This window comes from Hermetia illucens, chromosome 1 (assembly GCF_905115235.1).
Source record: "Hermetia illucens chromosome 1, iHerIll2.2.curated.20191125, whole genome shotgun sequence".
Taxonomy (NCBI): Eukaryota; Metazoa; Arthropoda; class Insecta; order Diptera; family Stratiomyidae; genus Hermetia; species Hermetia illucens.
In genome coordinates, this window is record NC_051849.1 from 212788041 (window position 1) to 212812826 (window position 24786).

Genomic DNA, 24786 nt, shown 5'->3' on the forward strand with positions numbered 1-24786 from the left:
CAGATGTTTCCGTCGTTCCCGCCTCCTTCGCACATAATGCCCAAAAGGCATTCTCAAACAAGTTGTTTGCAACCAACGGAACCCCACCAGCACGTATGGTACTAAAATCCTCACCCTTTCGCTAGGACCCACGCGTCCGTTCCGCTGCCAGTTTTACATCGCCAAGGTGTCGTGCCCTATCCTAGCTGATTTTCTCAAGCATTTTGGACTACTTGGCGACATAAAAAACCGGAAACTCTTAGACCCTACTAATACATGCCTCCGCTTTCGGTAAGGTCAGTCAACATATCCACCAGACTGTATCGATTGTCAGTAGGAACTCCGCGTACTCGGCGTTATTGAGAATTTCCTAGAGCTTACGAACCCTGCGTTAAGCACAGCTGCCACTACTCACGGTACACCACACTACATCACGACCGTCAATCCATGGGTATCAGATCACATTGCAGGCGTTACCCAAGAAAGTTGAAAGTTGCGAAAGAGGAGTTCCAGTTCTTGATAAGCAAAAGTTACTGCCGACCTTCAAAAAGTCCCTGGGCAAGTCCCCTCGTGCCAAAGAAAGACTGTTCCTGCCGCCCGTGCAAAGATTACCGCCACTGTCCTGGAGAGGCGCACCAGTGGTTTTCATAACAGAAATGGGCAGGCGCGGCCATGAGTCCTTGAAGGACTTTCCACCAATCAGCCTCACCTCTTTCGTGCTAAAGACCCTAGAGCGCGCCCTGTACATCCACTTAAGGACGATTACGGAGAGAACACCTTTCTCTAAGTCCCAGTATGCTTACCTCAAAGGAAAATCCATAGAAACCGTCTTCCACGAAATATAATAATTGGCATGGTTGAGCGGTCACTGCAGTACAAGCAGTATACCCTAGCTGCCTTCTTGGATAGAGAGGGAGCTTTTAACAACGTTAGTAACAACGCCATCAAGGAACTCTGACCAGTATTGGGTTGGAGGAGTATGTTACGCATTGGATTATATCCATGCTAAGCTCCACGAAAATCCAGTCGGATCTGGGAGGCAACAACTGGACCAGAGCTGTAAACAGAGGCACCCCCAAGGTAGCGCCATCTCTCCGGTGCTCTGGTTAATAGTGGTGAACGAAATTTCATGAATATTGGACAGCAGCGGGGTGAAAGTAGTGGCGTATGCCGACGACCTGGTGATATTAATGTCAGGGATGTTTCCGTCCATTATGAACGACATCATGGAAGCAGCGTTGCGAAAGGCGTGCCTGTGGGCGACAAGATTTGAACTCGGCATAAACCAAACCAAAACGGAACTGATGCTATTCACCACCAAGACAAGGATACCTGAATTCCACCTACCACGCTGAATGAACTAAGATTTGTTCTTTCCTCCAATGTAAAGTATCTGGGTGTAATCCTGGATCCAAAACTAAATTGGAGATTGAACCTAGAACTTTGGGTTAAGACGGTTAAGGTTCTATGCCTACAAGAGACCCTTTGTAAAGAAATGGGGTTCTCGGCCGAGGATGGTTCACTGGATGTACACCGCTCTGGTGCGTCCAATCGTAACCTACGGCTCTATTGTATGGTAGCAGGCTTTAGGCAAAAACGGTAGAACGAAGCTTAGGATTCAAAGAACCGCGTGTGCAGGTGCTACTTCACGAGAACTTTGCTGTGGGCTTTTCAACCAGGGTAAACTGGAAGACCCACGGTGTATTGCAAGGTTATGACATAGTATTCTTTACCGATGGATCAAAGATGGTCTGTGGAGTCGGCGCGGGGATTTTCTCGAATACACACAGTGTATCCGGAAGTACTGGCGATGCAAGAAGTCTGTCGATTGCTGGAGCGTGATCCGAGCTGCAAGCGTAAAATAGCCATTATGACCGACAGCCAAGCGGCCATCAAGGTCTTGCACTGAGCGACGACATCCTCGAGGCTGGTGAGGTGATGCAGAGATGCACCGAACAGTCTGGGCGGCGCGCTCAAAGTCACCCTCCTCTGGGTTGCCGGGCATAGGAACATAGAGGGGAATGAGTGTGCTGACGTATTGCCAGGCGGGGCTCAACTCTTGGCAGCCCTTCGGCGGGTACAGTCGGTATCTCGCTGGTGGCTGTTAAAGGCGCACTACTTAGCAGCCGCAGGCCATAGACGGCGGAAGCTTACCAGTTGTGCAAGTCAAGGAGAATTTGACCCGCTTACAACATAGCCCGATCACGAGAGCTCTTGTGCCAGACGGGTGCAAATGCATTCAAGATTACGGCGGTCTGCACGGCACACTGGCCCATAGGGGACTATGCTGCCAGGCTCGCATACTCTACAATTCACATTGCCGAAACTGCAGAGAAGGAAGGAAAACCCTCATGCACTTTCTCTACGACTGCCCAGCTTTAGCTAGAGTCAGGCTATGGACACTGGGTAAGCTATTCTTTGGGGACCTCAGAGAGGTTTCTAGCTGCAGGGTGGGAGAACTGCTTTCCTTCGTGGATGTTAGGAGTTGGCTCTAAAGATCCGAGCCGGCTGCACTCTGCCTCCCTGCGCTCATAACAGCAGTCACGGTTTTAGGAGTTTGTGGTATCAAAACTGCGCACGACAGCGCTAATTGAGTTCCTCGGAGCGGCCACTGATACCTACCTACCTACCTACCTCCTTTCTACCTCTCGGAAAAATGTCGAATATATTCCAGGCAGAAATATATGTCATTTCATTGGCAGCAGAAGCATTATCAGTACTAAACAGCAATGACATAACAAGTCACTTGGTGTGGTATATCACCATTTGCTGCTGAATCTTGGCCGATTGAATGAAACTTTCCTAATGTGTGAGGGAGCTGACAAACTGGCTCACTAAGCGTCGGGATCCATAATGGTGGCGGCAGAGCCAGCTATTGGCATCCGGCCATTCACTGTCAAGTTTATTCTCAAGGATAGAATTTCAAGGATTCACGTAACGGAGTGGAGGGAATTTGAAAATGTTTGTGCCTCAAGAGCGAGTTCCGTCCCCACGTACTCGAGGAGGGCGATCAGACACGAGTCTGCAAGGAACTCATCTGAAGTGGCTCTGCCACGAAGCCTCACCGGAGGTTATCTGGTACCATGGGAACCGGGATGGCCCTCTGAGAGCATATGCTCCAGGAGAAATCCTCTCCTCTCGGCCCGGTTATTTGCGGTTGGCCCCCTATTGGGAGTTTCATGGTGGTTGTGGTTATACCTACATCGCGGGCAGAGCTCCTCAGAGCTCAAGAGTGGAGTTGCGCTGTACAACTCGGGTGTCGTAGCCCTTAGTTGCGGCAAAGGTGTTAGATAGGCCTCGCATCCACTGGTATGACTGCTGAGCCTGCACTCAGTATAAACCAGGAACGCTGTGCTTGCAAGGCGGGGCTATGATTGTCGTCCCAAAATCAATCCGTGTCCGAAGAGGACCGTGGGATTAAGCCTTCACGGCAGGTACTCACGTTAAACCCCCAGGACTTTCGTGCCTCAAGAACGACATTTTTGCTGTCCTTAAAGAAGTGGAACACGAAAATCCTAATAGAGGCTTTAACGGAGCACGGCTCCTTAAACTGCCTGGGCTTCCTCAGACTCAGACGAAGACACCTTGGCAAGGTTTTCTTCAGCGAAGATTTTGCGAAATCTCTGCTTCTGGAGAGTTTTTTCAGATTTGCAAGAAGGTGCGAAGGCCACAGGTGGGAGGCCATTGAATTGGCGATCTCCGGGGATAGTACAATCGGGCTAAAAAAGCCTGAGTATTTAAAATTGCGGGGCGCCCTACTAAATTAAACTAACTATTTTAAACTATAATAGACATTCACATATTATCAGCGCCATTAAGCAGCTCATACCCTCATCACACGTGCCATCAGCACTAAATCATCCATCACGAAATTGTCGTTACATTTGCGAACCACCTATTTCCGTTTCCCATGAATCCACTACATATATGCAGACATGGTATTTCCATTACGACAGTTGCGCCATGTGAAGGTCTCTTCACGGTAAAGAACTTTAGGATGGGTGACGCCGATCAGCGGAGGAGCCAGTAGCTTCGCGCTGCTTCCATACCACACAGTCTTCCAGCTGACGCCGGTAAACGATGAAAGTAAGAGTGATTAAGTTATAGCAGTAACAGATCGTACAAGCAATACCAGTTAAGGCAATGTTCCAAGTGTACTGGGTTTTGTGAATGAACCAGGCATGGATCTCGCTAATATTTGTCGCGCGTGCCTTTATGCTGATCAAACGTTGTTTTCGGTGTTCGACCCCGTGGTCTCCGAAGTGGATTCCGGCCTTGTCTCAATTGGGATTACAGCTGCTGAGATGTTAGGAGCATTTACTTCAGTTATGGTATGAGTGTTGGTCTTCAATTGTCCTAGATTAGGATAGTGGTGGATGGTTACTTAGTGGGTTCAAAGAACTTCTTGAAGGAGGAGTGTTATGACTCCAGACTATCTGTGCTTCCTCTCGTCCCTGTTAAAGTGCGAATTTCCGTTTAAAGATAATAAAAGTTGCAAATCTCTCCGAAAGGTCTTTGTATCTTTTATCTGGGGAGATTACCAAATAGTTAAAATTTCACTTTCAGAGCAGGATGCTTGCTGGCATTACGAGTCCATCACTCTAACACGGTTCATTTTGAAATTCGACCAGAGAATTCATAAAAATGCACACCACAACCATGTCGTTAACTAAAACCAGCGGCTACCTGTAAAAATTTCAATTTACGTGCTGTGCATAACAAAATTGACGCAATAATGTGTATTGTATCTTTTCAAACATTTTTTTGTTATTATTATTTAAAGTGTCGCCCGGTAGTTGAAAAACGCGGTAGTGGACATCGCCCCATAGATATTTTCATCTTTATCCGCAAATTTCACCATATCAAGAAGTGTATTGAGGTCAGAATGGTCAGTAATGCTATTTATAATTGTTGAGTCTGCAACCTGACCTGCATAGATACACCTGCTCGGGACGGTCCTTCTAGCGAGAATTAGATTCATTAAAACTATCGCTTTCCGCAGATTCTGCAGCAATGGCTGGGGGCCGTCGTAACTTTAGATGTCCAAGAATGCAAACGAGATAATCTGCTTGGTTCTTGTCGGTGCGTCGAGCTGATGCTTGTGGGGCTGATAATTGGCTAAAGATACTCATTTAGCATAGAGTGGATAAGATACTCTGGGATTTAATTGAGCCGGTTCGTCAGACGGCGGTGGAGCTCGAGAAGGTTTCCTATTGCAAGCGGCCGCGATCTTTTCAGGTCGTGAGCATGCAGTTTCCACAAACGACTTGAACCCCAAGCTTCCAAGCAGAATTAATTGCGACTACTCACTATCGAGGCCTGCGGTTACTAGGATTTCAAAATAAGTAAAGATTCTGCAAATGGCTTTCAACTTCGGTTGGGTTCAACTCAGGTGTTGATAGTGCGGTTTTTTCTGACGATCGCATGTTACTGGAGATTGTGCGACGCTATGCCTGTGGATACTTGCAAACGAGGCTTATGCTATAAAATTGATATATTTACAATTCCTTATTGGATTCAGACAAAAAAGAGCGTCAATGCCATTGAAAGATAAACCCCGACGTGTAAGATGGACGCAAGTGACTGTTCACGTTAAGGAAATATCTTTGAATGAAGCAAACCTGCTTCGGCCTATACTTCTGCTAATACCTAATTATCATAGCATCCATTGCTAAATACGAGGCAACAATAGTTTGATTTATTGACACTTAGCAGGAGCATGGTTCCTTTATTTTTCTAGTATCTTTCATTGCATTGAATAGTTTTCAACATGGAGTACTTAATTTAATAGTTTAATTACGAGCTGTGGGGTACCTGACAATTAAAATGCAAATCCTTTTAAAAAGCAACGGCCATAAACTAGCAGAATGGATCTACCTACATTCATGCATACCCATATGAAAATGACTATAATATTTTCTAGAACTGGACATAGTTTCCCAGACGTTTCAGCCTTTTACAATAAAAAGATACAAGTAACCGTGGTATAGCAAGTTCTGCAGATATAACTACTCCATTTACTAGTTGGCGGTGCATCCTCGTATAGGTGATGGTATATTTTTTTTACGTTAATGCATTAATTTATTATAGTTACCATTCATGTAGTAATTGAAGAAGAACTCGAAGGCATCCATATGTAGTACGTTTTCATGGCTGACTAAGCTCAGTTGCTTTAGGTAGATAACCCAGACATTTTCTCATAATCTTGCGGGTTGGCATATAGTTGGAGAAGTTATAGGAATGCGTTGAAATACTGTTGGTGTAATTAGATTATTAGTTAAGTCTCCAGACAATAATGTACTCAGTGCACTGTGCCGATTGCAGATTTGTAATAATTTAAGGACATTTTTAAAGGCGCTGGGGAGTCTTTCTTCTGGGCTAGAGAACTATTCCAGTCTTAGATTTATTCACTTGTATCCTACATTTTTTCTTTTCTCTCCTACTTATCATCCCTTAGCACCCGACACACTCGACACTCGACACCATACCATACCAAAAGTGTTGAAGTATTTTAAATATTAGTAAACAAATGATCATTTTAAATTTCCCTAAAATTCATGAAAATATTTTGAGTAGTAATAAAGGAATTTTAGAATATTCAAAAATGATCATTATCCTCTCTTTTTGTTGTTGTTTTCTTCATGTATAGCCAATATACATGCCATGCTGTGTATCTGTTACGTACACAACACATTTTTTTAACCTTATTAAAATCGGTTTACTGTCTGTCTGTTTGTCTGTCTGTCTGTCTTTTTTTCATCGTTGGAAGGTGGAAAGGTTCAAAACCTACTGCTGGCTCTTGCCAAACAGTTATGTGAGACTTCTACTCACTAAAACCACCTCCTTCTTCTTTCACTCTCCCCACGGGACTGCTATAAGCATTGCATCGTGGGGCTGGATCAGTTCTTAACTGCGGCGCATTATTGTTCGCTTCCTATCTTGCTTTCTTCGCAGTTCTTCATGCCTTAGCTGTTGATGAATCACTTTCAGCTCAATTACCATTTGATTCCAAGCCTCCGTTGATTCCAACATAAACTCCGCTATATTTCCAGGTGTTAAGCGCCTGTCTGCGATCGCCTCCAGCCTAGTTCAGTGTGCTGTAAACCTTGGGCATTCAAACACAACATGCTCCGCATTCTCAGCCACGTTACCACATCTTGGGCACCATGGTGACTCGTCGTGTCCAAATCGATAAAGATAAGCCCGATAACCTCCATGTCCACTTAAAAACTGTGTTAGCTCGTAGCTTAGTTCCCCGTGATTCCTTTCCATCCATCTTCGAATGTGTGGAATGATACGGTAGGTCCAACGGCCAGTTTGTGCCTTGTTTCATCTCTTTTGCCAGTTTGCGATGAATTCCCGCCGTGCTAGTTGCCGCCGAAGTACAATAGACTCCCCGATTGCGTACATTTTGTCGTAGAGACGCCGACCTTCATCCGCCAAGATGTCTATGGGGATTGTCCCTGCCAGTACATATGCTGCTTCTCCTGATGTCGTTCGATGAGCACTGCATACCTGGAGTGCACTTAGTCGATACGCCATTCCTAGTTTTCCGCAGTTTGATTTGTTTTCCAGAACGGTTGCCCAAACTGGAGCTGCGTAGAGTAGCACGGAACTAACTACCCTTGAAATAAGACGACGTCGACTTTGTCTTGGTCCACCAATGTTCGGAAGTATCCTCGAGATCGTTACAGCGATGAAGATGCTTTAGTTGCAGCGCACTCAATGTATTTTTTAAAGTTGAGTCTTTTGTCAATCATTACTCCCAAATATTTAAGCGAATCTTGGGAGTAAATTGTTTTTTCACCAACTTTAATTTTCACGGTCGTGTCTTTCCTTCTTTTGCTGATTAGCACTAGTTCCGTTTTATGTTCAGCAAGTGATAGACTGGACTTTTTCAACCAGGAATTGATCTCCCATATTGCTTCATTTGCATAGATTTCGATCTCGTCTAAGCGTTTTGCCACTATTGTTACCCCGATATCGTCCGCAAAGCCAATAGTTGTCACGCCGTTAGGAAGGCGTAGCGTCAGCACTCCGTTGTACATAATTAACCACAGTAAGGGACCTAAGACAGACCGCTGTGGTACGCCGCACGTTATTGGGAATAATTTCTCTCCATCGTCCGAGTCGCAATATAATCTTCTTCCAAGAAGAAATGCAACAACGATGCGTACAATGTACTTTGGAGCCTGTAGTTTGGTTAGAGCCTCTACGATTTTCGTCCACTTTGCAGTGTTGAAAGCATTTTTTACATCGAGGGTCACCACTGCGCAGCATTTGTCGTTTTGTATTGCAGTGCGAGTCAGGCTAGTCACCATGCTGATTGCATCGATGGTTGATCTCCCCTTACGAAACCCGAATTGCTTGTCGGATAGGCCTCCTTCCTTTTCCGCAACAGCGAGCAGCCTGTTGTATAATACTCGTCCAAATAGTTTACCAATGGTATTGACCAAACATATCGGTCGATATGAGGAGGGGTCTCCCAATGGTTTACCTGGCTTCGGAATAAGTATCAACTTTTGCAGCTTCCATTGCTCGGGGAATTCTCCTTCTCAAAGGCATGCCGTAAAAACTTTGGCAAAAATACCTGGTGCTGACCTGGCTGCCACTTTCAGGGCAATATTCGGGATTCCATCTGGCCCTGGGGTCTTATTTTCAGCGAATTTCCTTGCTGCATCAAAAATTTCCTCTTCTACCACTTCAGGAATTTCGTCGGGGTTTACATGCACTCTAGCCAGATTTGTGTAGTTCACATCCTCTGGGAAGAGAGTGTCCACTATGTTTTGAAGTAATTTTGGACAGGTAATCGGTGGGGAGCGTTTGCCTTTCAGTAATGACATTACAGACCTGTAGGCGCCACCCCATGGATCAGAATCTGCTTCGGTACACATCCGCTTGAAATGTTCGGATTTGCTCTTCGTGATAGCTACTTGCAATGTTTTCCTCGCGTTCTTGTATTGCATGTGCAGCTCAACGAATTCAGGTTGATTTTTTCTGCGCTGGGAGCATCTCCTAGCTCTGAGGCAGTTTTTCCGATATTCCTCAATTTCTGAATTCCACCAGAAAATGGGATTTCGTCTTCGGAAAGCGCTACGCAGTGGCATAGAGGCATCGCATGCCCGCTGCAATTTTTCCGCGGCCTGTAAAGCTTTTTCTTGTGCGCTTCCCGATACTAATGTGTCATCTAGAAGTACCTCCTTGAACATTTCTTCATCGTCATGTCTGTCCGTCTGTCTGTCTGTCCGTCACACGCATTTTTCTCGGAGACGGTTATAGCGATTGACACCAAATTTGGTAGAAAGGTGGGAACTATGAACTACATCCTTTTACGTCCAATTTAAGGGGGGGGGGGGGTCCCCATACATGCAAATGGGGGGTGTAAAATGTAAAAATCAAATATAGTCATGTGGGGTATCAAATTAAAGGTCTCGATTAGGACTTTTCAAAGCCGATCTTAGTTTTGACATTCGTTGGAAGGGTGGGGAGCGCGGAGGGTTGAAAGTGATCACTTCTTTAAGGGGGCCATTCTCAGAAACTACCAAACCGAAAAAATCAGGAGGCTGCCACTATATGGTGCCTGGGTTCCGAAATACCTTCCATGCCGATATCTGTTTAAATAAAGTTAATAATAGTATATTACTACAATTTTTTGTAATTGGTTAGAAACCCCCCTTAAGTTCATCCTAGTACCATGAAAGTGCAGTGCAGTGCAGTGACATAAGCTATAATATAGAGCATGATCTTACCAAGTTTGGTGGAAATCGCACTATTACTAACAAAGTTATAATACCTCAAATTTGTTGCTTCTTTGAAAATTGAAGACTATGAATGTCAATATCACCCGAAAGTGGATACTCTCACATAATATATGGATATATTATGTGCTACGTACTAAGAAATACACAAAACCTTTCGTACCTGAAGCGTCCAGCTTCCGGTTTCCCAACTTGTTTTTAGATCGTGCCAAAATGCGCTAAATTCAGCTGGGCCGTAAAGGTTGAATTTCTTCTCATCCGAAAAAATTACTGCCTTCCATTCTTCTTTCCATTTCATCCACGATCTAGCAAATTTGAGACAAGCCTTATTATGTGTCGGTGTTAAATGAGGTGCTTTAACAAGCTTTTTATATTTAATGCTGTTATCAGTATGAAAAATCTGTTGCACTCGTCTCTTTTTAATAGGAAGAAGTAATTTCGACATGATCTGGAACGAACCAAAGTTTATTTCTAGTAGCATTCTTCTTAATCAGGGTGATTTCTCTTTTCCCGATTTTTTTATTTCCATGTGGATGCTTTTTGGTATCGTATTTTATCTTTAATTTAAAGAAATTCCGCAAAACCCCGTCGGATCTACCGATTTCCCTCAACATCGCTCTCATTATGCAGCCCGAATCTTGCATTCTGACAAGTTGGCCTTTTTTCTTCTTCGGTTAACACTTTTCCACGAGCCGTTGCTATAATCTAAGCTAAAAAAGTTAAAGTTGAGCACTGTTTTACGTAGAACACTACAAAATTTCACGTCACACCTTTTAATTGCAAAAAAAAAAAAACTTTTCAAAAGTAATTTTATAGACGTTTTAGCCACCGGCGTTTATAGACATTGCGCACTTGCAAATGATTGCTTTCGACCAGAAACAAAACATCAGCTGATCTAAATGTCGCTGTCATAACGAGTTTTCAGGAAACCGAGGAACTTATATTCCCTTCAATTGTCTCACACAATCTTCGCATTCTATGCATTTCCGAAGAAAAAGAGAAACAAGTCGGGAAATCGGAAGCTGGGCGCTTCAGGTATGCAAGGTTTTGTTTGTTTCTTCTGTGAGTATATTTAAGTGTTGAACTATCCCATTTGTACGTTGCCCGTTATGTATATAGATTTAGCATGTCTGACTACTCACTTTAGTGTGATATTGATATTCAGTTGTGTAAATTTACACGGTAAAGTCAACTTTGAGCTACTGTAACTTTGTTAGTAATAGCATGATTTTGATCAAACTTGGGGATCATATCACTTTCTACCCTTCCTACTCCCCGCCTTTCTAACAAATCTCAAAAGTAAGACTGGCTTCGAAAAGTACTAATCGAGACCTTTCATTTGATATCCCACACGACTATATTTGGTGAAAAAAAATGTTATACTCCTCTTTTACATGTATGGGGACCCCCCTAAATTTCAACCTAGAAGAATACCACTCACTATATATCTGGGAATCCACAGTTGGTCCCTGCATCTATCTAATCGTGTTTTTTGGGAATCCAACGTAGTTTTATAAAGGAAGAGAGAGGGCAAGTTTCTTCCTGGGGATCAAATTCAAATATGGTTGCCTAAAGTTTAAGCTAATCAGACAACCGTATGGCAGTTTCCTTTTCTCCACATTGGCTATTTCAGAAGCAATACTCAAAATTTCTTTTTCTCCCAATATTAACCCCGATCAACACTTGTTTCTGTGCACCGCGATTCATTCTTGCGGGGTAAATGGCAGCTAAATCGCGGTAATATATTAAAGAAGTCTACTGCATGCAAATTAGGCTACTTTAAATTTATATCGGTGGCCCATGCTTGTCTCTGTCTGCGGCAGATGCTGATGAACTTTTTGTGAAAATATCACAGCAATAGCACCTGAGGTGTTCCAAACTTTTCAATGTGGGTCTATAGGTCATTTTTCGTCCTCTCAGAAGTTTCACCTTGACTTATCGAGTTGGTGACATGGTCTCATTGAGACTGTTTCTTTTAAAAGTGATTACCGAGGTCACTAGAACATCTAATGTAAGCATCTACAATATTGATTATTGCAGACTTTGACCTTTGGTTCCCATTCGCCTCTACTGCTCTTCAATGTTACTAAAAGGGGTTCCAATCAAGGCCTTTGGAAGACCTTCACCTACGCACTCCGCGTCTTCTATCTTTCTTGCTATGAAAACAGTCCTAAATGCAACCAGCAATTCTTGCCCCTGAAAATTTATGTGTGCCATGACAAAATATAATTATATGCACATTGTCACCGCAAATGGCTTATTACATATGTAGGACTTTCCTGCAGAAGCAAGCGAACAAGCAACTGGCGAATACAGAAGAATCTGCTTGGGTCATTGTCATGCTCAGATACTTCTTTACTCAGGCTGAAATCTATCAGATTTGCTACGCTTGAATGCGTATCTTTCAAGTCAGATTCAGACGACGACGACGACGTCTTCTCAGCATTTACTATTCATCGCATAAATCTTTCTTTTGTCTAGATTGTTAGTGTTTCGTGTGGTTGAGGCGTTTTGATACCAATATTTTCACGAGTAACACCGCATAAATGCATGTATTTTCACAATAATTAAATCTTAATTGTATACTTTAGGAAGCGAATATCATAGTAATAACATGGCGGCCGGAGGAGGCAAACTCATTGCAAATAATGCACTTCGTGCTTCATTTGGTCATATTGCCGTTTCCCATTATTCAGGTACCCGCGGCGAAAAGTAATGAACCTGATTATAATTGCAAATTTATTTGCATCACATCGGAAAGATATGTATGTTGCCAAGGAAGTCATACACTTTTGTAATATCACGACAATGCAATTATGGCGACAGGTTCACTTTGGCAAGCCAGGCTACGGAGAGATGATTATGTTCGTTAGTTGCAGGATTGCATTACTAAGCATGCCTGGATTCGATTACGGCTACAGGTTTTCTTTTCAAACGGTCAAGGTTGCTATGAAAACATGCAATTTATTGGAAAATATGTTGATTGCTTAATTGACATTAATAGATTCTACGAAACCTTATCGAGGATGCTTATCATGTACAACTCCTCCTGGTGCAGTTGGGATAAGCGCGCCCACAAATTATGTAGTTTTCATTTCGCTAAAAATAGCCCTAAGCTCAGTTGGTTGGTCACTTCCTCAAGTCTAAGCAAGTATTTCAGCGGTAGAGAGTAGACATATTAAATTCAAGCTAGATAAGGCGGTGTTATTGCTCTGCAGCATCCCGGAAATGAACCTAATGTAGGTTGGTTGCTCCCCAGTCGTCTTTGTTCTTGTTACGAACACTGTCACACGGGACATCCAACGTTCAGTGCCCTATGCACTGCTTTATGCAGATGACGCTTTCCTAGTCTAAAAGTGGAATGGAGCAGGGAGGCAGAGTCTAACCGGCTTGGATCTTCAGAGCTAGCCCGTAGTATTCACGAAAGAAAGCAGCTCTCCCATCCTGCAGCTAGAAATCTCTCTGAGGTCCCCAAAGAATGGTTTACCCAGTGTCCGCAGACTGACTCTAGCCAGAGCTGGGCAATTGCAGAGAAAGTGCATGAAGGTTTCCCTTCCTTCTCCGCAGCTCAGTTCGCAATGCGAATTGTAGGGTATGCCGAGCCTAGCGGCATGGTCCCGTAAGGGCCAGTGCCCCGTGCAGGCCGCCGTAATCTTGAATGCATTTGCACGCCTCTGGCAAAGGAGCTCTCGGATCAGGCTATGTTATAAGCGGGCCAAATTCTCCTTGACTTGACACAGCTCGTAAGCCTTCGCCATCTTAGGCCCGCGGTTGCTAGGTAGTGCGAGTAGACTCGGTTCCGGACAGCCGCCAGCGGAACACTGACTGTATTCGCCGAAGGACTGCCGTCAGCCCGCTCATTCCCCTCTATGTTCCTATGCCCGAGAACTCAGAGGAGAGTGACCTTGAGCGTGCCGCCCAGACGGTTCAGCGCCTGCCAGCCTGCGAGGAGCCGCCAGATCTCCCATCAGGCGCGACCCCAGGTGGCGGATTGGGGCATACCTATTGATGTGTAAATATGTGTTCATGCACTTTTCTTTTCTGACTGTGCATGGGCTAGTGTTTGCTCATCTCTGGTGCGCGGACCAAAATGGCTATGGGAAGGATACCCAGAACATAAAGCCACCATGGAAGACGAGAGAAGGAGGAAACTTACGGTGTAGGGGCTCGGAACCCCAGTACCGGCGGTTTTTGGGAGTGAGCAAGCGGGCTCCCGGTCGTCGATATCCCTCGAACGCAGTGCCTCGGTGGTGGACAACTTGGCCACCTTGGCATATAATGCTACAAGTGATTTGGATCTGGAGAAGGAAGTATTCAAGCGAAGTACGACTTTACCGAGAACACCAATAACAAGACCAAACAAAGATGAACTAAAAGCAGCTTTTTGGACAACAAAAACCGTGACAACACCCACCGCACATGTTCAAGATGCTCGACAGCAGGAGGTGCTCCAGGAACAAGGAAGAGATCCATTCAAAAGAAGTTCATCAACTTTGAGATCTCCACCAATGCCAAAGACGATGAAGGATAAAGTACAGGCCAAAAGTGAAGGACCATGTAAAAGGAGTAACCCTGCCGGGACTTATAGGGAGCAGAGTTCCGATCCGGAGGAATTACCCTTCACCCAGCTTGGGGCAAAAATAGTTGAGCTGTCCGAGTTTATCAAGGACAAGCACAAAGTGCACCAAGCCATAAAAAATATGGTGAGGGCTATTAGAGTCCTCTATAATAGATCACAGATGGAGGAAAAGAATAATAAGAACATGCCAAACCCCGCTGTGCCAACAGTATCACAAGCGACCCAAGTGACGCCTAACCGTACTATCATCGAATCCCAGCGAAATAAGTGAGTACGTGAAAAAGAGGGGGATCCTTTAAATAATCAGCAGGCGCCTAAGAGAAAAAAAGGCGGACAGGACATCCGGAAAACCAACACCAACAGCTCAGAAGGAGGAAAGCATACAGCGAATATAGGAAACTCGACCAACGTTGCGAAGCCCAAGACGAACGAAAACGATGGATGGACTAAAGTAACCAACAAAAAAGCGAAACGAAAAGCAAAAGTGCGAACTCGTCCAGATGCGATTGTTATCTTCAGTAAGGGCAATCTGTCATACGCGGAGATACTCAAAAAGGTCAAAGCTGATCCCGACCTAAAAGATCTGAGCAGAAATGTGAACAGAATCCGAAGAACCCAGAAAGGGGATCTCATGTTCGAGTTGAAAAGATCCAGCGGTAGCAAAACTGATGACTTTCGCTCTCAAGTGAAAAACTCACTTGGGAAGAATGCCGCAGTGCGTGCCCAAAAACATGAGATCTTTATACAATGTAAGGATCTCGATGAAGTCACATCGAAAGGAGAAATTTGTACTGCTCTGAAGGAGCAATTCAAGTTGAAAGAACTTACAGAGGAGTCTGTTGTCGGTCTACGCAAAGCCTATGATGGCACTCAAACGGCCACCATACGAGTGCCAGCGGAGGCAGCGCAGATGTTATTAGCTGCCGGAAGGGTTCGGATTGGATGGGTGGTCTGCCGTTTAAGGGAGCAAACTTCACTAAAGAGGTGCTTCAAATGCCTCATGTTTGGGCACTTTGCGAAGGCATGCACCAGCAGCATTGATCGGTCCGATCGATGCAGAAGGTGTGGGGAGAAAGGCCATATTGGCAGAAAGTGCAATAGGGACCCCAAATGCCTATTCTGCGAAGCAAAAGAGGGACAGGATAACCGGCACATTGCCGGAAGTGGCAAATGTCCGGAATTTAGGAAGGCGCTCACTGCAATGAGAAAATGAGGTTTATTCAAATAAACCTCAATCATTGCAGGGTCGCTCAGGATTTACTGGAGCAGACCACGTTCGAATCTAAGATGGAAGTTGCCATCATAAGTGAACCATATAGAAACCGTCACGATGGCGTATGGGTCACAGATTCGACTGGTGGAGCGGCAATATGGGCTTGCGGTCGACAGGTCATACAATGTACTGCAAGTCAGGCAGCCAGTGGCTTTGTGTGGGCGAAAATAAGTGGTGTATATGTATACAGCTGCTACCCCCCACCAAGTTTGACACTGTCTGAATTCGAGCAAATGTTTGATAATCTTGTTCTCGACGCAAGGGGACGAAGTCCAAAGGTGATTGCTGGTGATTTCAATGCTTGGGCCCTAGAGTGGGGTAGCAGAGAATCAAATGCTAAGGGGCGCAGTCTATTAGAAGCTTTTGCGCAGATGGACATGGTTTTGGCTAACGAAGGTGCTGTAAACATCTTTCAGAAAGGGGGGTCAGGCTCAGTTGTAGACCTGACCTCTGCGCTGGCGCGTGGTATGTCCTGGTGCGTGAGCGAACGCTACACCCACAGCGATCACCAGGCAATATTCTTTGAGACATGTGTCGAGCCACAGGGCAAAGAGCTATCATGCCCGAAACCGAAAAAGGTTTCAGGCTGGTCTGCAAAATCTTTGGATGAGCAGACCTTCATACAGGTGTGTTTAGATCAACCTGATAAAGCAGGCGCCTCTACGGAAAGAGCCGTCCATCTGGCTCAATGCATCGCCAAAGCATGTGACGCGTCTATGCCTAGGAGGTGCTCATTCCTCAGTAGAAGACCAAACTACTGGTGGAATTATGAACTGACCGGTCTTCGATCAGCCTGCCACCGAGCCAGAAGAGCGGCTCAGAGGGCGGTAGGTAGAGTCGATCAGGGGCAGAAGGAGTGTGCCTATAAGGTAGCCCGCAAAGCCCTCAAGCTCACCATCCAGCGAAGCAAGACGAAATGCTTTAAGGAGCTCTGCTCAGAAGCGGTCATAGACCGGTGGGGGAGTGCTTATAGAATAGTGATGGGACGATTCAGAGGCCGCTCCTCTCCGCAGATCACGTGTCCCACCCTCTTGCTGAAAATCATCCAGGGGTTATTCCCCCAGCAAGAGGAGAGCACCGACATATTCCAAACACCTCTGAATGTGACGGCAATTCCTCCAGTCACCAGAGACGAACTGCTGGAGATCTGCGGCAGAATAGGAGACAATAAAGCGCCGGGCCTGGACGGAGTACCGAATAAGGCCCTTAAGCTTGCCGTGAAATCCAGGTCGGGCATGCTCGCTGAGTTGTTCGAAGCGTGCATGTCCGAAGGAATATTTCCGGCGGCTTGGAAGCGACAGAAATTGGTACTTCTGCCTAAGCCTGGTAAACCTCCTCATACCGACCCATATGTCTTTTGGACACGATGAGGAAAATGTTAGAGCGGGTAATCTATAATCGATTACTCCCGGTTGTTGAGAGCCAAGGTGGCCTTTCAGATCGGCAGTATGGGTTCCGAAAAGCCAGATCAACCAATGATGCCATCAAATTGGTTACTGGCTTGGCCGAAGATGCAATTCACGGAAAGGGTAGTACCAGCAAATATTGCGTGGTAGTAACCCTGGACGTGAAAAATGCATTCAATTCGGCCAATTGGAAATCATTGCAAATCCCTAGCGAAGGTTGGTATTTCCGCCTATCTCGCTGCTATCGTCGATAGTTACTTAACTGAAAGGAGGCTCCGGTATGCCACTGATGACGGACCGCAAGAGTACGTTGTTTCCGTGGGTGTCCCGCAGGGTTCCGTATTGGGCCCACTACTGTGGAACATCATGTACAACGATGTACTTAATCTTCCCCTTCCGGAGGAAGCCACAGTGGTGGGTTACGCTGACGGCATAGCGCTGGTTGTTGTCGCAAAGCATCTTGAAGATGCTGAGTTATACTCAAGCGAGGCAATCAGTGCTGTCAAATGCTGGTTGGAGAGCTCTGGTTTGACGCTTGCGTAGGAAAAAACAGAAGCGGTTCTCATCACGAAGCGCCGGAAGAGAAATTACGCCTGTGTTAGAATCGGGAATCATATCATCACTTCCAAGGCGACCATCAAATACTTGGGGGTGGTGATAGACCGGAAGCTCAGCTATAAGCAACACGTACAGTATGTTTGTGATAAATCTCCACTGCCAGTATGGCCCTGGCAAGGATGATGCCGAATGTGGGAGGGCCACGGCATGCCTCTAGGTTGCTTATATCCAGAGTGGTGACCTCAATCATGCTCTATGCGACTCCAGTTTGGAGCGAGGCGTTGCGGATGCCAGTTAACACTAGCAAACTGAATACAGTCTACAGGAGGACAGCTCTGAGGGTATGCTCTGCCTTCAGGACTGTCTCAGATGATGCAGCATTCGTCATCTCTGGAATGATGCCGATTGACATCTTGGCAGATGAAATGGCGAATATATACCATGCGAAGCCAATCTCTCCCTTATTGCAGACGAAGAACGCTAGGAGGGAGAGATCCATAAATAGATGGCAAGAGCGGTGGGATCGCTCGGGAAAGGGTCGGTGGATTCACAGCCTCATTCCTGCCATCAAGGAGTGGTTGGAGAGACGACACGGTGAGATTAATTATAATCACACCCAGTTTCTCACGGAAGCTGGAAGATATCTCCAATACCTTCACAGGTTTAAATTGGAGACCTCACACGATTGTCCCAGAGGACCCAGAGCATATATTCTTCCACTGTCCGAGATTTGTGGAAGAAAGGAGGAATCTAGAGGAGACTCTAGGAGAGGTGCTGGTACCAGAAAATCTGGTGCCGAAAATGCTAGCACATCAAGTGAATTGGGATGCGGTCAACTCCATGATCGCATCTATTCAAGATAAATTGCGAAAGGCAGAGGAATGGAAAAAAGCGCGGTCACGTGAGCCGCGTATAGAAGAAATGGGATTTAGCTAGAGTGAGCTGACTCCGTCCCATGATGTGATACCTTATGGTGGTTCCGCAGGGCAGGGAGGGAGTCGGGGGTGGTTTTAGTGGCTAAAAATCACACACGCTGGTGTGTCCAGACCAGTGTCTTTTGAAGATTTGCACCTCTTCAAAAAAAAATAGACAGACAAACAGACAGGCAGTAAACCGATTTTAATAAGGTTTTGTGTAAACACAAAAAAGAAAAAGTTGACTGACGTTTCGTCCAGGGCAGAGGCAACTCATCAAACGCTGCCTTGAAACATTGAAATGTTTTTCAAAGTCGAGATTTTAATATACAAAAGATAATATCTCAGTGAAACTCGGTACAATCTGGGGAAGAAGTGGATATAAGTAATATCTTGTCCAAGAAAGTGGATTTAACTGCATGGCATAGCCAGTAATACAATTCTTGCCCCTCCTTAACGTGTGACCTATCCACTGCCAATCCGTCTTCCTATCACATCACATACGAAAGCCAAGCCTGAACGACGATCGAATTGTTCGTTTGAGATAGTGTCTGTCAGCCTAGCGTACTCCGATGATACGACACAGACAGATATTGACAAAAGCTTGGAGCTTTTGAGTAATAATGGAGTTCACCTTCCATGTGCTACCCCAAATAACAACAGAGAAAGAACACTAGCACAAAACAATCTCAACTTGATCTTAATGTTGAGATAACTGCATTTTTAGATTTTAGAGAGGGCGGAGAAAGCGGATCTAGCGCTGTTAATGCGTCGACCGATAACCAGTTCGGTGCTTTCTAGGTATACGAATTGATCGATGCGTTCTATGCTCTGCCCATTAATGCAGATATGGAGAGTGCAATGACCCGTCAGACTGAAAACCTCGATTTTGTTGGTGTTTATCTTCAGTCCAACTGGACTTGCCTCTCTTTCCAGATCCAAAGCCATTCGGCCAAGGTGAGAGAGCAAACAGATGGCATCAGTGTAGTCGAGGTGTTTGAGGAAAGATGTCATGATCCATTGAATTCCTTTACGTCTTCCGGATAGGGCAGCATGAAGAACGTCACCTATAATAAGAAGAAATAATATTGGTGACAGGACGTAACCCTGGTGGACTCCGTTTTGGACCTCAAAATCCTCCGAGATTTTACCTTGGTGCATCACGTGACATTTTGCATCAGATGTCACTCTGATAATAGCTATCACTTTCTCTGGGATGCCCCTTCTACGTAGAGCACTCCAGATACACTCCCTGTTTACGCTATCGAAAGCTTTCTCGAAGTCGCTGAAGAGCAGATGCTCCGGATATGTAAATTCCGTGCACTGTTCCAAAATGATTCGTAGGCTGTTGATGTGGTTGATGCAGAAGCATCCGAAGCGGAAACCAGCCTTTTCTCTATTAAGCTTTCGAGATGTCCTTTGATGCATTCCAGGATTATTTTAGCTATTATCTTTGCGATGGCAGCGAGCCTCCCCTCCAATTGTCACAATTAAAACGGGTGCCCTTTTTTGGAATCTTAGCAATCACCGCCTTCTTCCAGTCTCTGGGAAAGGTCTCGGATTCCCAAGATTTACGTACAAATAAAAGCAGTGAATCTGCAGTAAATGTAGGTGCAGAGATAAATAACTCAGCGGGGAGACTGTCAATACTAGCGGCTTTACCCCGTTTGAGTGCCTTGATGCCGAAATGATTTCTCTTCTGCTTGGAGGAGAAGCATGTTAGCAGATTCATCCACAAGAGGAGGAACCTCAGGGGTTATATTACGGTAAAGGACCCTGGTGAAGCGTTCTTTCCACCTTTTCAGTTGTTCATAATCTTGGATGAGAAGTCTACTGTTAACGTCCTTCATAGGACTATCGAAAGACCACGTTGAAGCTCTGTCGCGATGCGGTATACAGTTCTGAAATCATTGCGATCTGCGTCATCTTCCGCTTCCCTGACCAGCGCAATAGCAAATTTCCATTTGTCACGGCGTAAATTACGCTGAGCTTCTCGGGATTTCGTTTGGTATCGGAGTTCGAGCGCGTCATGCCCACTATCACTCGCAACGGTCAGTAGAGCCTTCAACCCTTTCCAGTCATCGATCCTCTGACGCCCTTTCGGGACGTGGTCGACGACTTGCGCAGCACCCGAGGAAGGAGCATTTTTGATAGCGTTCCAATGCTCGATATTCTCAGGAGCGTTGCCCAGTAGATCTTCCGATCGATCAGCAAAATAGCTCTTCCACTGAGACAGGTGGGTCGTACAAGCGATCGACGTTGAACTTAGAGGGTCGCGGTTTTCTGACCTTCCGAGAAGTGGCGAACGTAAGCAACCATTAGATGGTGATCACTTTCGAGGCTGATGTCATTGCCTGTCTTGTTACGCCCATCCAGAAGACAACTCCTCAATCTACTGCTGATCGCGAAGTGGTCGATCTGATTGCTCGCATGGTGTCGGTCAGTTGAAACCCATCTGATCCTATGGCATGCTTCGTGCTCGAACAATGTGCCAATGACGAAGCGGGAGAAGTTGCAGAATTTCACGAACTTCCACCATTACCGTTACGGCCGCTTTGACCGTGTTTCCCCATCATATGTCCGAGCAAGCGGTTTTCAAATCGCACCTTGGCATTTGGATCACTCATCAAGTTGGAGATAGCGAGCATCCTGAGAACCATCGCTACCGTTGTAAGGGACGTGCGCACATTGCAGAAACCAATCATTGTCCGTTTTCGATAGTCAAACGTCATTGCTGTGAGGCCTCTGCCAACTCAGAGAAGGTGACTGTTAATGCTACCATCTTTTGTTGCAGCTGAGTCACCTGGCTTGAGTTGTCGCGAGACACTTCGCCAACCATGGGTTGCACGTGGACCCCATGAATTTTGTCCGCGGTGATGGCTAACGTGCCCAGAGACCCCGAATCCGCACATGCCAGGATGGCCTATGTGCTCTCCGGGAACCTCTGTAGTCACAAAGACTGTAGCAGCTCGGTGTCGACTTTTTTATCACCCAACTGCTTCATTTGGCGCTACAGTTGGCTTGGAACACGGTCATCTAGGGTTAGCTTTGTCAGTAAGTAATTAAGTTTAGCCGTCTCACTTACTGACTTGATGATGACTCTTGCGGAAGGCTTGGATTCGATATTTGGCTAAATCAAATTCCTTTTGAACATCAGTGCTGAATGCTATATTAACGATTTCTAGGATCGTGGTCAGCACCAGTTCAAAATTTCATGTTATATAAAGTCAAGTATGGCAGCTGACAGTTAGCAAGTAGGCCATATTTCCAAGGTCATGCCTTATAGAATTATTTAGGGAAAACCAAAAGGAATTCAATAAAATCCTTCCAAAAATGTCTTTCTAATATACGGATGGGCTCCGAAATTTTAGCGCTCTTAGATGAATGCATTGGCAAGGTGGTATGGCTGTCACCCTATTTCTCTGGTCGACTAATCATCTCAATGATACGATGTGTCAAACCTTAATGGTGGATGGATAGTGCCTGGGAATGCCAAGATTTACAACCGTTTGCATAGAACACAAAGTTATTTCATATTTTCCTTCACTTTATAGATTGTATCCAACGATGACTTACCTACAAAGATTTGTACTGCGTGTCTTGATCAAATCCATCGTGCCTACACGTTTAAACTGAAGTGCGAGAGCTCCCAGACAGCCCTTAAAAGTCTGATAGAGGAATTCACTGCCAAACTTAACACTGACTCATCGCGGGAATCATCAACAACTCCATCAGAGCCTACAAATGACCAACAGCCATCTCAAATCGATCCACCAGATACGACCACTTCGAACACCGAAGTCAGCGAAATCCTCAACTTCTCTGACACAAGTTTAGACGATCTAAATATACCATCGGTTACATCCCTTATAAATGAAGACCAAAACATCCCTTTGGAGGAACTATCGGGTCAGGACGTACAAATGCTGAACTTGAATTTAAATTTGGACAGTCTCAATGATATAACGAATGATATCCAAACTTTTGGTAATATTATTATTGAATATGGAGATCCTCTGGCCGAGCCTAAGGATAATTCAGAAAAATGGATTGAAAATTGTTACGAGTGCCCAGGGTGTCACAAGGAATTCCGAAAAGTGGGGCTCCTGAGGAGTCATATTGTTGATGTGCATATGGAGGGGAAGCTATGCAAAATATGTAATGAAGGTGAGTTCTATTTGTTTGCCTACTTCACGCTTTGATGGATAACTTATCTTTTCAGAATACAAAACAACGATATGGAAACACATCTCAGAGCACATGCCAGCGAAAGCCTTCCCATGTACCGATTGCGAAAAGTCCTTCCATTCCCAATTCAATCTTCAAATGCATCGAAAGATGGCCCATGATGACTTCCTTACATGCGAATATTGTTCAATGCGTTTTCGGAATATGCAGAAGTTCCGCGACCACGTCTTCCAGCACACCGGCAAGCATGACTTCCAATGCGATATCTGTTTGAAGGTCCTGAAAAGAAAGTCAGCTCTGGTATTGCACAAGCAAAACCATGCAGGGGAGAGACCATTCAAATGCGATCACTGTCCCAAAACTTTTGGCTACAAAGGGAACTTGAAATTCCACATGGTGGCCGCCCATGGTGGGGAGAAACTACCCCATACTTGTGATCTATGCTCAAAACGGTTTAAAAATAGGCCACAACTGATAAAGCACAGGTTCGAGCATACTGGGAGCACGGAGCTGAAATGTGATGTTTGTTCAGAGGTTTTTGAAACGAAGTATAAGTTGGAGTTACACAGGCGGAAGCATACCGGGGAGAAGCCCCTGAAATGTGAGGTATGCGGCCGGGGATTTAGGCTGAAGTGCAATCTGAAGGAGCATATGGGAACGCATAGCGAAGAGAGACCCTTCCAATGTGAACTGTGTCCCTGTCGGTATAAGAGGACTTATTTATTGACGTTACATATTAGAAATAGACATCCTGATTATGCGAAGAAGACTAAACTTGCCCCTTTATGACACTAGTTTCAAAAATTGGATTTAAATTGGATTTTTATCTGAAATTTTAGTTGCAATGACGCTTTGGAGATAGTTTTCGGCTTCAAGCTATACCTGGTCAACTTTTTAAGGTATCAATTTGGTTGATTTGGAGGTCAGTAGAAATAACACTATTATAAGTAGTCAAATAATCCACCGGAGACATTTATTAGGATATTGTGGTACTAATCAACCCTTTCCAATTTTTTTTGTCCTTTAAGATACTTTGATAGATTTTTAGGCATTTGGTTCTGTGACGACGCACTATAACTATTGAAGTTAATACCGTTTCGTTTAAAATTTCAAATCACGATCAAAATGTAATTTCAATTGTTGTTCAGACAATATCATTTGCGTTGCGTTTTATATTCAAATGTTATGTGTAATATCGTAAGAATACATGACGTGAATTGACGCTCATATGTTAAAAATTAATGGTTGATTAATATAGTTAGGCCTAGTTAGAAAGGCACTGCCAATACGTTAGATACTAGATACTTGGTTATATGTAGACAAACAGAATACATTCAATTCAACGAATACGGAACAAATGTGTAATCTTTACTTATAGACCGAAAGTATGAATGACAATCTGATGTAATTAATTTATTTAGAATAAATGATTTAATCATTTTCATAGCATAACGTGGTTTTGAATGCCAATGCGGAATATGGTACGCAATGAATTATTTACAAAATTGGAAACTATAACCATGTCAATGTCGATATCAAACTTGTTTTAAAAGGAAGAACCCATTCCCATGAACAGTAGTGAAGCGTTTCGAAAAATATCAGAAAATGCCAGAGGAACTGGTTGTCAACTGAGTTCCAGTAGAGGATAAAATAAAAGCTCTAGAATTGCGATGGCACCCACAAGGAGTTTTCATCTTTAAAACGAGGAAACTTCAACCTTGATGTGACCATGACGTGTTAGACAATTGGCCCAACGCAATATCTTTGTTTTTGTTACCGCAAGGTGCCGTTCACTGTCTTTTATAGTCAGCCAACACTTAGGGCCATAGAGGGCGACAGTGGGACAGAGCCAACAACAATGCGGCATTTTTGGATTTAAGACTTTCGTTGATATGTCTATCATAAAAAAATTCAGTTGTGCAATGCTACTTTATCCAAGTTGCGCTGCCTTCTCCTTTTTCTTCAGCCTTTGTCCCGTTCACAAGTGGGGTCGGCTCGTCGTGATCGGCTTCGCCATTTGGCTCTATCGAATGCCTGATCTGGGTGCAATCTCGAGGCTTTCAAATCCCCATCCAGCGTATCAAGCCACCGTTGCTTAGGTCTGCCTTTTGGTCGTTTACCATCGACTTCG

At 44.8% G+C, this 24786-nt stretch overlaps 1 protein-coding gene across 1 annotated transcript; it reads left to right on the top strand.

Moving 5' to 3' along the window:
• Positions 1–4043: 4043 nt before the first annotated feature.
• On the top strand, positions 4044–24104 carry LOC119661176 (zinc finger protein 836-like). The gene is made up of 3 exons (XM_038070393.1): positions 4044–4310; positions 22022–22634; positions 22690–24104. Exons 1-3 carry the CDS (start codon positions 4161–4163, stop codon positions 23442–23444), a joined length of 1518 nt encoding a protein of 505 aa, XP_037926321.1. The 5' UTR covers positions 4044–4160; the 3' UTR covers positions 23445–24104.
• The last annotated feature ends 682 nt before the right edge of the window (positions 24105–24786 follow it).